The sequence below is a fragment of the Octopus sinensis genome, linkage group LG3, assembly GCF_006345805.1.
Source record: "Octopus sinensis linkage group LG3, ASM634580v1, whole genome shotgun sequence".
Lineage (NCBI taxonomy): Eukaryota > Metazoa > Mollusca > Cephalopoda > Octopoda > Octopodidae > Octopus > Octopus sinensis.
In genome coordinates, this window is record NC_042999.1 from 36,634,965 (window position 1) to 36,651,299 (window position 16,335).

The 16,335-nt window shown below is 37.6% G+C and overlaps 1 protein-coding gene across 5 annotated transcripts in view; it reads left to right on the plus strand.

Annotated features, from left to right (window-relative positions):
• Window positions 1-16,335, plus strand: part of LOC115209954 (proprotein convertase subtilisin/kexin type 4) — a 187,111-nt gene that overhangs the window by 101,239 nt on the left and 69,537 nt on the right. For all 5 annotated transcript variants that reach the window (XM_029778594.2, XM_029778595.2, XM_036500934.1 and 2 more), the window contains exons 6-8: window positions 4,908-4,984; window positions 10,979-11,067; window positions 14,370-14,542. In XM_029778594.2, coding sequence (XP_029634454.1) covers window positions 4,908-4,984; window positions 10,979-11,067; window positions 14,370-14,542 — 339 coding nt within the window. The remainder of the gene's footprint in view (window positions 1-4,907; window positions 4,985-10,978; window positions 11,068-14,369; window positions 14,543-16,335) is intronic.

The window sequence follows — 16,335 nt, forward strand, 5'->3', positions numbered from 1 at the left end:
CTTTGATTTCAGTGCTTGATGAAGCTGTTCCTTTTGTTTTTGCTAATCACATGACACATTTTTTATTTGGAGCTGCTCCAAAATGTCTTTCAAACAGCTCTGTTGGTATTTTCCTTGCTAAATTGCCTTAATTGTAACTTATAAGTAATTATGTAGCCATGTTTTTCTTATGACTTTATTATGTTGAGATAATATCAACGATAGATTGTATGTGTCTCTCAGTTAAACAAATATTGTATTATATAAGTTAAACTATTTTAAGAAGAAGGTCTGTCTTACCACTGTTCAACCAAAGGTAGATTATTTCATCATTATCCTATTGTTATTTTAGTGTCTATTATTCCATGCTTGCATGGGTCAGATAATGTTTGTTTTTTTTTTTATTGAGATGAATTTTTTACTGCTTGATGCCCTTCCTATTGCCCTCTCTTGTGTTCTAGCAAGGTAATATTTCCTCATGGCCAGGAATGTTTTCACAAAATATTGGAGATAAATGACACTGCTCATATGACAGTGATGCTCATTTACAACAATGATGTGATGTCAAGACAAGGAGAAACAAATATACATACCCTCATATATATATATATATATGATGGGTTTCCACATGGTTTCCACCTACCAAATCTACTGAGAAGGTTTTAGTCAGCCTACACTTGTCCAAGGTGCCACACAGTGGGACTGAGCCTGAAACTATTAGTTCTATGGTGTCTACCTCAATGATCACTTGTTTCAAATTAACAAAATGCTCTGGAACTGGCACAGGACATCATGTTCAGTATATGTAAGAAACCACACTGGTTTGTTTACATGTATTGTCCAACATCTTCGCATAATTTTCATCCTGACTAGAGTTATTTTATATGATGTTAGTACTTTTGACGTACATTGTTACCTTAAAAAATACTTGCTAATAATTCTAGGAAAACAGTTATTGTACGAGAGATGTTTGCAGTTCATTTTACAGACATTGCAGCATCCAAGCCATCTTTTACCAGAAATACAGACCCTGACACTGTTTATAAGATACAACCAAATGAACTGAAGAACTTTTTTTGAAAAAAGAAAAAAAAACAGTAAATATTGTGTATTTTACACACACACACACATAGTATATGAAAGGGGCTGTATAAAATCCAAGTAGTTACCTCAGTAACCATTCGCACAACTACTGGCTAACAGGATGTATGAAAGAGAGCAATGCTTCTGTAGAAGAAAATGTTCCACACAAACTGAAAATCCAGAAAATTTTCATCAACTGTAGAGTACACTACAACAAATGAATAAAAGAATGGAGGGTATTAGTATTACTGTAAAAACCCATGTAATTTATGCACTTTTTTTTTGTAAAAGTAAAAATAAACTTTAGAGGTGCATGAATTACATGAGTAGATCATTTCCAGAATTTCTTTTGAAATTTTTTTTTTCTTGAAAAAAGACGTAGAAAATGTAAACATTTATACCAGAAGTTGACTCATTTAATGTCAGAATAGGTTTTTACTGAAAAAAATAATCGCTTAAATACACATAATGAAGTTGACTTTTATTTATGCTGGATGGTATAATAATTTTTCTGTATAAATTTACTAAAATCACTAAATGGTTAACACAGTCCGGGCCATATTTTACATTGCTTGGAGTTTCTACCTATCGCAATGGAGCACATATTTAATTTTTCCTTCGCAGTTAATGATTCATAAGTTCTGCCCATACTAACAATAATGGTAATGACAAATTTTAAAGTTTGCTTGACATTTTATAAGTGTGAAAGGGATTAAAATTTTGATACTCTGTATCAGAGGTTCCACTAAGAATAGGCAGAAAAGAATTCTGTTTAAATAATCAGCTTGATCAGTTACCTTCCTCTGTTGGTTGAGTAAAGTGTCCTCCAAGCTGATGTTTATTGGTAATTAAACTTAATTTGCAACACCTGTGCATATTTATCAGCTTTGCTTTTGTTGGTAATTCTCATCAACTATTCCTGTGATTGTGATTTGAGAAGGCATACAGCAGTATGCTAAAGATCGGACATTAATCTCTTGTGAGCAAGAAATGTAATATAAAGTTTATTATAAACAATACAAACACTTTGTAATTTAATAGTTTTCAATGTGATACTTATTAAACTGAAATTATTTTTATTTAATGAAAATTTAATAAAATCTAATCAGAAGTGAAATTATGCTAAATACAACTAAATTGAAAACCTTTTTCACCTAGCTATATTGGCAATTCTTAAAACTTTTAGGTGCGAATTTTACATAAGTAGCTTTTTTTTTAACAAATTTTATCCTGAAAATCACCTGCATAAATTACACAGGTGTGCAAATTACATGGGTTTTTACAGTACATTTATCCTTAGGGTAGTGAAAGTGTATGGCTTAATGGTTAGGGTATTTGACTCACAATCGTAAGGTCGTGAATTCAATACCCAGTAACTCATTGTGTCTTTGCACAAGACACTTTATTTCATGTTGCTCCAGTTCACTCAGCTGGCAAAAATGAGTTGCACCTGTATTTCAAAGGGCCAGCCTTGTCACATTCTGTGACACACTGAATCTCCCTGAGAACTACATTAAGAGTACACATGTCTGTGGAGTGCTCAGCCACTTGCACATTAATTTCATGAACAGACTGTTCCTTTGATTGCTGGAACCTTCATTATCGTAACCGATGAATTGCCACTACCACACTCTTAGGTTATGACTGTTTCAATAACAGATGGGGCAGATAAATCATTTGACATGCAGGAAAACATATAACCATAAATATAAACTGTGATTAAACTACACTACATGCAACCTACCTGAAATCTCATCATGACTGAGTGAATAAATTGTATTTGGGTGAATACACATGTGTAGACACACTCAATAGGGAGAGCTTGTATTGTATATTACACAATCTGGTGAATTGCTTAGCATAATATAGTGGATCTACTAAAACACATTATGTTTGTCTTTTAGTCTGATAATTGTTTCAGTCATTGGATTGTGGCCATGCTGGGGCACCATCTTGAATTTTTTTAGTTGAACAAATCGTCCCTATTACTTATTTATTTTTTAAAACTTGGCACTTATTCTATCAGTCTCTTTTATCAAACTAAGTTATGGGGATGTTAACACATCAACAATGGTTGTCAAGTAGTGGTGGTGGGAACAAACACAGACATGCACACACATACACACAATGAGCTTTTTGCAGTTTCCCTCTGCCAAATTCACTCACAAAGCATTGGTTAACCTGAGGCTACAGTGGAAGACACTAGCCCGATGTGTTATACAGTGGCACTGAACCCAAGACTATGTGGCTGGGAAGCAAACTTCTTACCACACAACCATGTCTGTGCCTGTAAAGAGTAAAGATCCCTTTCAATCATGAATGACCATGGGGTTGTACCTAGAAAGTTGGGATCTTTTCCTTTTGAACGGCACTTTTCAACACAATTTCTAGTTAACTAAACACTTTTAAACTTCGTATATTGGTAGAATGTGTAAAAATAAAACATTTTTTTCTCTTGTCTTTCTTGAGAAAATTGTAATTTGTAAGTTTAACGTAGTTTAATTTTTTGAATTTTAACCAATCCTATGCCCTCTATTTAGCTAAAATCATTTGCTGCGTCTAAAACTGAGACAACATCCTGTCACTAACCCTAATCCTCACCCTAACCCTAAATTTTAGCCTTTCGTTTTTCTTTTTCTTAATTGTTAAATTAATTTAAGGATAACAATTAAGAAAAAGAACGAAAGGCTAAAACGAGAGCAATGGAAAATAATTTTAATTTAACAATTAAGGAAAAAAACGAAAGGCTAAAACGAAAGCAAAATCTCAAAACAAAAAAAAAACGAATAATTTTAGACACACGCGTAACAATTAAATTAATTTAACAATTAAGAAAAAAAACGAAAGGCTAAAATTTAGGGTTAGGGTGAGTGACAGGATGTTGTCTCAGTTTTAGACGCAGCAAATGATTTTTGCTAAATAGAGGGCATAGGATTGGTTAAAATTCAAAAAATTAAACTACGTTAAACTTACAAATTACAATTTTCTCAAGAAAGCCAAGAGAAAAAAATGTTTTATTTTTACACATTCTACCAGTATACAAAGTTTAAAAGCGTTTAGTTAACTAGAAATTGTGTTGAAAAGTGCCGTTCAAAAGGAAAAGATCCGAAAGTTACCCCCCCAAGGCACAAGTCTGGGCAAGGTTATTTATGGAAGACCAGCAGTTGCCCATACATACCTGCCTCCCCCTCCACACCAATGTTATCATGATGTCACAACTCATTTCTACAGATGATTTAACTGAAGCAATGTGAAATAAAGTGTCTTGCTCAAGAACACTGGGCTGTGCCTGTAATGCTTTATTAAACATTATTTGACTCCCCTTAACCCAGCCATCTTGCTGGAGAAAGCGTAGCATTGTGGGCCTAAAAGAAACTAGCTTTACCAAGCCCAGTCCTCTTTAACCCTTTAGTAATCAGATTACTCTGTCAAACTAATGTTTATTTATTCACATCATTTTCAATTAATCATGCATTGTATTTTAGCTTCAAGATTTTGCTGATGTAATTGTATATTTTTAGAATGACATTGTAGGGTTGGCATGAAAGGCTGAATTTGATTGGTTTAAACATAAAACAAATAGACAAATAGATTTTTGGTGCTGGACATGGCCTGTTTAAATGCTCACAGGTTAAACGGTACACAAAAGTGTGAATGAGGTGAGGGTTTGGACATAGTATTGCAACCTAACCAAGAAGTGCCAAATTTTCAGCTACCGTTTCTAGCATGTCCAACAATCATATAAAGGTGCTTGTGGGCAGTGGGAGGAACTTCATGGCTAAATTGATTTTTATTACTTTGGAGTCAGATCCATCATTTTTGTCTTTTTTTCCATCTGTTTCCAGGATCCTAGAGCAAGTTATGATGTGAATGGAAAAGATCCTGATCCTACACCACGATATGATGCTACAGATGAGAACAGGTATGTTTTGTTCTGTTGAAGTGTTCTCACCACTTTCAAAAGGCTACACACTTCCAATGTTTCACTTTTAGAGTTTCTTCAGAAATATTGTTGTTTATCTGTTGCTTCTAGCATGTCAGGTTTTCTGGTGGTGGTCTGGTATTTTTTAAGTTTGCTATTTCAGTAGAATTCTACACATGCGGGGAAACATCTGACAAAAGTGAAAGCGAGTAGGTGATGGGTGGGCAAGGTGGGGGAAAGGGGCATCGAGTGTTTCTTTAAGAAAAATTAAGCTATAAAAATTGTATATATTTCCCAGATTCGTAATCTCTGTATTTTTCTACATAGATAACAAAAAAAAAAAAAAAAAATTCAAAAACGTTACAAATTAAGAAATTGCAGTGAGGATGGGGAGGAAATTAAAATTTTGAAAATGTGATTTCTGGACAAAATTGTATTAACCCCCTTTTATATGGTGAAACAATACATAGTTTGTGATCTTTCTTAAGAACGGAAAGCACTTTCATGCAAACCCATGCAAATTGTACCCCCCCCCCTCTTCACTTTTAAATAAACAATAACTTCAATTATGCCATTAACTTTATATCAGTGGTGCCGATTCTGCCCATAAGGAAGGAGCAAATAATACAATGTGCCTGTAGGTCATAACACTTGGGCAACACCAAGATTCATTGTTAGTATTTATAAATATATATATATATATATATATATATATATATATATATATATTACTGTGATGGTGCAATGGTAGCACACTTGGTCATGAAAACAAAGTGGTGTGGGTTTGAATCCCACACATATGGCAAAACCTACTTTTTTCTGTCAAAGGCTTATATGCCCCATTATCAGACTATTTTTTTTACTCATTGCGCGGTGATTACTTATAAGCTTTAAGCTTTAAAAAATACTATTACTATTTACAGAATATATTGTGTGTATATATATATATATATATATATATATATAAGTTCAGGATTCAAGTGAATCAGGTACCTAAATAGCAAAGCACAGAGTTCAAGTTAAAGAAATAGCAATCATGTATAAAACAAAATTAAAGGAACGTTTACATACATACAGAAGTACAGACAGATTAATGTTCTAATTTCATAAACGGTTACATGCGCCTGACTGAATATACCATGAGTTTCAAGGTTGTACCTACAAACACACTGCACCAATTGTACTGCACTTAAAGGACTCCTGAACCATGCTAATTGCACATTCTGAATAAGGTGAATAATAAATAAATAACAACAGATGGAAATTGGTTCATTCATCATTAAAAAAACTCGTTTGAAACAGTTGTCGTGAATGATATATATACATATATCATCATCATCGTTTAACGTCCGTTCTCCATGCTAGCATGGGTTGGACGGTTTGACCGGGGATCTGGGAAGCCAGAAGGCTGCCCCAGGCTCCGGTCTTATCTGGCATTGTTTCTACAGCTGGATGCCCTTCCTAACGCCAACCACTCCATGAGTGTAGTGGGTGCTTTTTACGTGCCACCTGCACTGGAGCCAGGCGAGGCTGACATCGGCCACGGTCGGATTGGTGCATTTTACATGCCACCTGCACGGAAGCCAGTCGAGGCGGCACTGGCTTCGGCCACGATTCGGATGGTGCTTTTTATGTGCCACCGACACGGAAGCCAGTCGAGGCGGCGCTGGCATCGGCCACGATTCGGATGGTGCTTTTTACGTATCTCCAGTCCAGGGGTCCTGGCATCTGCCAGGTGCCAGTCATAGGATTGGTTCAATTTCGATTCCGATTTCGATTTCGATTTCACTTGGCCCAACAGGTCTTCGCAAGCAGAGGGGGTAGGCATAGGTGCCTGTCGTCGGATGAGGTTCGATATCGACTCCGCTTGCCTCAACAGGTCTTTGTGTGTCCAAGGGAGGAAAGGCAGGCATAAATGGGCTGGACTCACTTGTCCTGCCTGGTCTTTTCACGCACAGCATATTTCCAAAGTTCTCGGTCGCAGGTCATTTCCTCGGTGAGACCTAAAGTTCGAAGGTCGTGCTTCACCACCTCGTCCTAGGTTTTCCTGGGTCTACCTCTTCCACGGGTTCCCTCCACTGCTAGGGATTGATATATATAGAAAAATAGATATCATCATCATCATCATCATTTATCATCCATTGTCCATGCTGTCATGGGTTGGATGGTTTGACCAGGGCTGGTATGCTGAGGGGCGGCACCAGACTCCAGTTTGATTTGGCATGGTTTCTACAGCTGGATATCCTTCCTTATGCTGACCACTCCAAGAGTGTAATAGGTACTTTCAAGTGCCACCAGCACGAGTGCCAGTTGCATGTCACCAGTATCTGTCATGACTACCGTTTCACTTGGCTTGATGGTTGTATGAGGATTCTGCAGTTTCTTGCTAATCAACCTGCTCTGATGATTTGTTTATAGTGATCAAATATTTATATTAGGCATAGGAGTGGCTGTGTGGTAAGTAGCTTGCTTACGAACTACATGGTTCCAGGTTCAGTCCCACTGCATGGCACCTTGGGCAAGTGTCTTCTACTATAACCTCAGGCCGACCAAAGCTTTGTGAGTGGATTTGGTAGACGGAAGCTGAAAGAAGCCCATGGTATATATGTATATATATATGTGTGTGTATGTGTATATGTTTGTGTGTCTGTGTTTGTCCCTCCCCCCCCAACATCACTTGAGAACCGATTTTGATGTGTTTACATCCCCGTAACTTAGCTGTTCGGCAAAAAGAGACTGATAGACTAAGTACTAGGCTTACAAAGAATAGGTCCCGGGGTCAATTTGCTCGACTAAAAGGCGGTACTCCAGCATGGCCACAGTCAAATGACTGAAACAAGTAAAAGAGTTGTACATTAGCTCTCTTCCTCCATCAAATCGACATAGTCTGTACAAGTGCACTGAGCGCCACATGTCAAATGTCAAAGTGATCACAGAGTAAAATGAAATGAAATGTTTTGGTCAAGAACCCAATGCATTGCTTGATCCAGGGATCAGAAGCATGATCTTGCAATCATGAATGCAACATATTGACCACATGCCCTTCTCCCCACACATCATCTGACATATATATACTCTTTACTCTTTTACTTGTTTTCAGTCATTTGACTGCGGCCATGCTGGAGCACCGCCTTTAATCGAGCAACTCAACCCCGGGACTTATTCTTTGTAAGCCCAGTACTTATTCTATCGGTCTCTTTTGCCGAACCGCTAAGTGACGGGGACATAAACACACCAGCATCGGTTGTCAAGCAATGCTAGGGGGACAAACACAGACACACAAACATACATGCACACATATATATATACATATATACGATGGGCTTCTTTCAGTTTCCGTCTACCAAATCCACTCACAAGGCTTTGGTCGGCCCGGGGCTATAGCAGAAGACACTTGCCCAAGGTGCCACGCAGTGGGACTGAACCCAGAACCATGTGGTTGGTAAGCAAGCTACTCACCACACAGCCACTCCTGCGCCTATGCCATATGTCTTTCTTTATATATACTGTAAGATGTGATATGCATGTCATATGACATGCTGTATGACATACATGCATGTGATTGATATACTGCCTGATTTATATACTTATAGGACTTAGATTATATATTCTGAGCTTTATTAGATAATAATACTTGTGAGCATGATGACTAGTAATGGTGATGATAATGGAGGTGTTGGTGGTGGAAATAGTTGTGGTGGGAGTGATAAGGATGACACTCATAGTGGAAGTTGTAGACTGGTGATAATGATAGTGATAGTGGAAGTGGTGGTGGTGTTGATGATATGATTATGATGATGATAGTGACATGGTGGTGCTTGTGGTGTAATCTTGATGGTGAGAGTGGTGATGGCGATCATCATCATGATAGTAGTGGTGAGGGGAGTGTGTTGACGGTGGTGGTGGTGGTGGTAATGATTATCGTGATTATGATGGTGGTGATGACAATGGTAATAGTGGATCCCTGAGATGGTGGCACGTAAAAGCACCATCTGAACATGGCCGATGCCAGCGCCGCCTAGACTGGCTTCCGTGCCGGTGGCACGTAAAATGCACCAATCCGATTGTGGCCATTGCCAGCCTTGCCTGGCACCTGTGCAGGTGGCACGTAAAAAGCACCCACTACACTCACGGAGTGGTTGGCGTTAGGAAGGGCATCCAGCTGTAGAAACACTGCCAGATCAGACTGGAGCCTGGTGCGGCCTTCTGGCTTCCCAGATCCCTGGTCGAACTGTCCAACCCAGGCTAGCATGGAGAACGGACGTTAAACGATGATGATGATGATGATGATGACAATAGTAGTAGTGATGATGATGCTTGTGAGGTTGGAATGACCATAGATTCAGAAAGAAATTTTGCATGGCAAAATGAAACTACTTTTATTCCTCAGACAGGGAGAGGAGAGGGTTGATGGGGTTGGGTCTCCCTAAAATTCAAGCTGATGGTGGTACCAGTGAGGTGTTTCTCTTCTTTCTTTTTTTTATAGGCATGGTTGTGTGATTAGTAAGTTTGCTTTTCAACTACATGGTTTTGGGTTCAATACCACTGTGTGGCAAACTGGGCACATGTTTTCTACTACAGCCCTAGGCCAACAAAGCTTTGTGAGTGGATCTCATTGATGAAACTGAACAAAGTCCATCATATATATATATATATATATATATATATATATATTATATATATATATATATATACATGCACACACACACATACATATGTACATATATATGTATGTGTGTGTATGTGATTGCTTGTTTATGTTCCCCTTGTCTTGGCATCCTGTAATGTTGTAAATGAATGTCATTCATTTCCAATATTCTGCAAAAACATGTCTGGCCATGGGGAAATATTATATTGCTTGGAATCAGCTAATGGTTGGCAACAGGAAGGGCATCTGACCATAGAAAATTTGTCTCAATAAATCCCATCCAACCCATGCAAGCATGGAAAAGTGGATATTAAAATGACAATGAGGAAGATATAGGTGCCTCTCAGTCATCCCTAGACTCCTTGGACCATGGATCAACATACCTATTTCTTTATTACCCACAAGGGGCTAAACATAGAGGGGACAAACAAGGAAAGACATAGGTATTAAGTCGATTACATCGACCCCAGTACGTAACTGACACTTAATTTATCGACCCCGAAAGGATGAAAGGCAAAGTCGACCTCGGCGGAATTTGAACTCACAACGTAGTGACAGACGAAATACGGCTACGCATTTCGCCTGGCGTGCTAACATTTCTGCCAGCTACCAACTGACCCTACTCCCCTTATTGGCCATGGAGATGATGATGATGATTGCAGCAGTATGAGTAATAGCATTTTAACCCTTGATCAATTTTGATTATGCATACTTATTAAAGCATTCCACCCATTACTATACATCTTACTTTCATGGATAGTGTATCTAGGACTACATTATCCCAGGTGTCATTTTTATTATGATAGCCTTTTTTGAGTAGAATTTGACTGATCTTTCTAACAAGTCAAGGCATCACATATATATTTCTTTACTACCCACAAGGGGCTAAACACAGAGGGGACAAACAAGGACAGACAAATGGATTAAGTCGATTACATCGACCCCAGTAAACTGGCACTTAATTTATCGACCCCGAAAGGATGAAAGGCAAAGTCAACCATGGCGGAATTTGAACTCACAACGTAACGGCAGACGAAATACGACTAGGCATTTCGCCCGGTGTGCTAATGTTTCTGCCAGCTCGCCGCCCTCAAGGCATCACATATAGCTATACCACTACTTTTGGTTCACAGTACTGATATTAGTGATGGCAATGATGATGATGATAGGTGGTGATAAGGATTACAGTGGTGGTGGTAGTGGTAGTAAGATGGCGGTGGTTATTTGTGGTGATAGTTAGGGTAATGGTCGTGGTGGTGGTGGTGGTATGGTATGTGTAAATATTGAATGACTGAATGAATCAGTGATAATATAACTTCTATCTTATCTCCTTTATTTTTCTTCAGACATGGAACACGATGTGCTGGAGAAGTAGCTGCTGAAGCAGGTAACAATATTTGTGGGATTGGTGTAGCGTATAATGCACGTATAGGAGGTAAGATTATTTTCTGTTTTCGCTATATCTTGTTATCTCTCTAATTATCTCATTAGTTTTCTCCCTTTTCAGTCATCCACCATCTCATCTCAGCCTGCTTCTGTAGATATCCGCGTGTCAGGTCAATCATCTAATCTTAATAAGATAAAATTTCTTTGTTGCTCTTGTTTTTTCCAATCAGTGTATCTAGGACTACATTTATTCAGTGTGTTCTTCCCTTTTTTTTGAGGTAGTTCATAGTTTGTAGTTAGATGTATAGGCAGGGACATATGGTAAGAAATTTATTTCCCAACCACATGGTTCAGGTTCAATCCCACTGCATGGCACCTTTGGCAAATGTCTTTCACTATAGCTCCAGATGAATCAAAGCCTTGTGAGTGAGTCCAGTAGAGAGAAACTGAAAGAAACCCATCATACACACACACACACATGAATGTATGTGTCTTTGGTTTGTGTTTGTGCCCCACATCTGCTTGACAACCAGTGTTAGTTTGTTTATATTCCTGTAACTTAGCAGTTTGGCAAAAGTAGAATGATAGAATACACTCCCCTCAACTCCAAAGCTCTCAAACTGGAGCCTCACCACCAAATGCAGTTTAATGTCATACCCAGGGCAAGTTGCAGATGTGCTCTACTTACCATCGGTTACCACCAACAATTATTCTGTACCAACCCACTTGACTTCAAATCACTACTGGTCACCCCCAGGCCCTCTCTATCCATCGCCTCCCTTACGTTCGGAACCTACCTACCCTACCATTAACCAATAATCTACCCATATCTCTCTATTGTATTCCATACTGAAGTTATTATTTTCCAAGTCATATTGTTCCATTGTTTGGAGAACAATTCTGATTTTTAAAATATCTCAGTTATGTAGTTAAACTTGTGTGTAGATGTTAGTGGTGGTGGTGGTGGTGGTGGTAGCAGCAACAATGATAGTGTCAGTGATTGGTGATGGTGGTAGTGATGGTGTCTTTGTTATTGTTGTTAATAGTGCTGCTGATGCTTTTGTTGTCCAGTTATTTATGTTTACATTTTTGAACAACTGGTGTGGTAAGAAGATTGCTTCCTAATCACGTTTCTGGTTTCAGTCCCACTGTGTGACATTGTATATATATATATATATATATATTTAAGGCGGCGAGCTGGCAGAAACGTTAGCGTGCCGGGCGAAATGCTTAGCGGTATTTCGTCTGTCGTTACGTTCTGAGTTCAAATTCCGCCAAGGTCAACTTTACCTTTTGTCCTTTCGGGGTTGATAAAGTACCAGTTTCACACTGGGGTTGATGTAATCGACTTACTTCCTTTGTCTGTCCTTGTTTGTCACCTCTATGTTTAGCCCCTTGTGGGCAGTAAAGAAATATATATATATGTGTGTATGTGTATTCATGTATGTTTTGGGGTTTGTGTTTGCCTCCCCCCACCATCGCTTGACAACTGATGCTGGTGTGTTTACTCTCTGTAACTTAGCAGTTCAGCAAAAGAGACCAATAGAATAAGTACTAGGCTTACAAAGAATGAGTCTTGGAATTGATTTCTTTGACAAAAAAATCCATTAAGGCAGTGCTGCAGCATGGCCACAGTCAAATGACTGAAACGCGTAAAAAGAATTTTAAAAAAAAGAATATATGCTAAATGCTTTTAATAATTTATTCACTGAATAGAAGAAAGTACTAGTCAAGTATGGTGTTGATTTAACTGACTCTATGTCTCCCCAAGTGGATGCACATGGCTTTGTGGTTAGGGTGTTGAACTCATGATCGTAGGGTTGTGGTTTCGATTCCTGAACCGGGCAATGCGTTGTGTTCTTGAGCAAAACACTTTATTTCACGTTGCTCCAGTCCACTCAGCTGGCAAAAATGAGTAATCCTGCAACGGACCGGCGTCCCATCCAGGTGGGGAATTTCTACACCACTGAAACCGGGAAACCGGCCCTTATGAGCCTGGCATGGCTCAAGAAGGAACATTTATTTTTTTTATTTATGTTTCCCCCAAAAATTTGTGGCTTTGTATCTATGTTTATAACCAATAATTAAGTCACCCACCTCGTCACCATCTTATTTCAATGGTGTACTAAAGTTGTTGTTGTTGTTTAGTATGACAGTTTGGCCAACAGAGACTGCTAAAGTAGCGCTTGACTTAAAATAGATACTGGGGTCAACTGACTGACTAAAACCTTCAAGGCAATGTCCCAACATAGCTAAAGTCCAGTGACTAAAGCCAGCAATAGAATAAAGGACAAGAGTACCTAGGACTACATTATTTAATATATTCCTTTTTTTTTTAAGGTAGTATGGTGGGATTTGAGAAGTATTTGGCTGCTATTGATGGTGGGTCAAACAACTTGTAGAAGTCTTCACCCGCACCTTTTGGAATTAGAAATGAAGTATTAATTTTGTGTGTTCCTCTTTCTTTTGAAAGGAAAAAAAGAAAAAAAATGTTTTCTCAGCAGCAATAAACTTATTCATTGCCTGCTTATTGGGTTATCAAATCTTGCTGAAGAAATGTTTGTATTTTTGTTCTTAACTGTAATGTTTATAGATGTTGTCATTATCATCATTAACTCTTTTGATACCAACCCACCTGGAGCCACTCTTAGTTCTATGATACAAACATCTGGTTTTAAAATTATCTAAGTTAAAATCTTCCAGGTTAGTTTATGTTCCAAGCACAGTTTAATAATCCTTTCTACTAAATGCACAAGGCTTGAAATTTTGAGGGTGGGGACAAGTTGATTACATTGACCCCATTGTTTCACTGGTACTTAATTTATCAACCCTAAAAGGATGAAAGGCAAAGTTGACCTCAGCAGAATTTGAACTCAGAGCCTAAAGACAAATGAAATGCCACTAAGCATTTTACCCGGTGGGCTAATGATTCTGCCAGCTCACTGCCTTCAAAAAGTTTAATAATGACTGTTATACGAGTAAATTTTCCATTATTCATCATTTAACATCCATGTCCCACACTAACATGGATAGGACAGTTTAATGGGATCTGATGGCTGTAAAGACTGCATCATGCTTCAGTGCCTGCTTTGGCATGATTTCTATTTCTGGTTGCCCTTCCTAATGTCAACCACTTCATAGCATGTACTAGGTGCTTTTGTTCATGCTACCAACACTATTGAGTCACCATACAGCTCACAAAACTATGAACTCTAAGGGAAGTGGGTCAGCTAATGTATACCAACTGACATTTACCTCTGTATTTACACTTAAGAGTTAATCATATCATGCAGAACCCAATATTTTTCATTGTGTAGTTTTAATAACACTTGCTTTATTATTATTTTATAGGTGTACGCATGTTGGATGGATTTGTAACCGATGCTGTAGAGGCGGCATCACTAAATCTGAACCCTCAGTATATAGATATATACTCTGCCAGTTGGGGCCCCGATGACAATGGGGAAGTTGTTGATGGACCAGGACCTCTCACGAGAGAAGCATTTGCTAGTGGGATTCAAAAGGTTAGTTTTATTCTCCAGTATTTTACTAAATTTAAATTCAGTTTGTTTGGGTTTTTTTGTTTTGTAATAGCACAGCAAGGTATAGATATGGCTGTGTGATTAAGAAGTTCACTGATTCTCAGGTTCAGTCCCATGTGTATGGACCTTGGACGAATGTCTTCTATATATATATATACACACACACACCTTATTTGTAAGTACATGTTGTCTATAGAAACTTCATGATACCTGACAATTATTTTCAAATCAATCTCTACTAAATGTCACCACTCTGTTCTATTTCATTTTTGTTTACTGCCTGTGTTGCATACTACACGTTCTGTTTGCTTTTTGAAAAAAAAGAAACAAAGCATGTAATATGCAACACAGGCAGTAAACAAAAATGAAATAGAAGAGAGTGGTGATATTTAGTAGAGATGACCTAGAAGTTGTTGCTTTTCAATTACTATTGCAAACAGCACTAGCTTTCTTCAGCTGAGTACATGTCATTGATTGGTTAAAATTACTCAAATAAGAAAACTTTAACATGAAATAACTTCTAAAATACAAAATTTTGCCAAAAATGTTGAAAGTAAACTGTGTTCAGCGTGAGAAATTACACTAGTATATGAAGTTTCAAACTGTTTAGTTAAAAAAAATAATAATTAAAAAATTTGTGAGCAAAACTGAAGAGATCCCTTGTATGCCAGCCAGAAAATACAGTATTCTTACACTAAATTGTAAAGAATTTTAATTTTCTTAAAAATATTTTAAACTAGGTTTGATATCAAATGTAATATGTAATGAAAGAAATTATGAGAAATGGTTTACTTGATAACCTCTGATCATCTCTTTTCTAAAATAAAAGCTACATTGAATATTTAGTAATGACCCAGATACACTGACATTTATGTTGCTGATAACACTTCCCTACATTCTGGAACTTTTTCTTAAATGAAAGTGTGTGTTTATCTTGTAGATTTTGCAGTAGCTTTTCTAAATCTGTTACCATTCCCTTTCCATCCCACTCCCATGTTATTTTTGATTACATGACATTCTTAATCCTTTTGATACCAACCCAGCTGAGACTGCTCCTGGTTCTGTGACACAAACTTCCTGTTTTAAAATGGTCTAAATTAAGACATGCTAACAAAATATTATTTCGGTTTATGTTCCAAATACCAGCTTAATAATAACACTTATTTTATTAAATTCTTCATTATTTTCAAAATTTAAGTGAAACAAAAGTAGTTTAGTGTATTTCAACAGAAATATTGTAACATAAAAGTTACATAAATCGTTGCAATAAAAATATATTCACTTCAGAAATAAAAAAAGAAAAAGCAATAAACCTTAATTCATCATTACCATCAGCATCATTATTGTTTTTACATTGGATTGGGTTTATGCTGCCACATGGTGGACAAATCATTGTATTCTATAGCTTGGTGCATTTTCTGTTGCCAACACTTATCTGATTTTCAAGTAAGTTATTTTTATTCCACTGATCTTGAAACATCAAAACTAAACCATGTCACCCACTGGGTTACACTGATTCTCCCTGGCAATTACATTAGGGTTACGTTTGTTTTTGGAATACTCAACCACTTCACATTTTAATACAATAAATGAAATAACCAAGAGGAAGTTATCCTCAGATCAGACTCTTACTCTGAAGGTTTGAAACAGATTGGATTCCAGTGAATGCATCTAAGAACTGTGTGGTGGTGTTAAAGCTGGCATTTGATTAAATCTGCCATCCATTCTTAAAGTTTATTTTCTAAGAAAGAAGAGCAATGTGGTGCCTATACTGA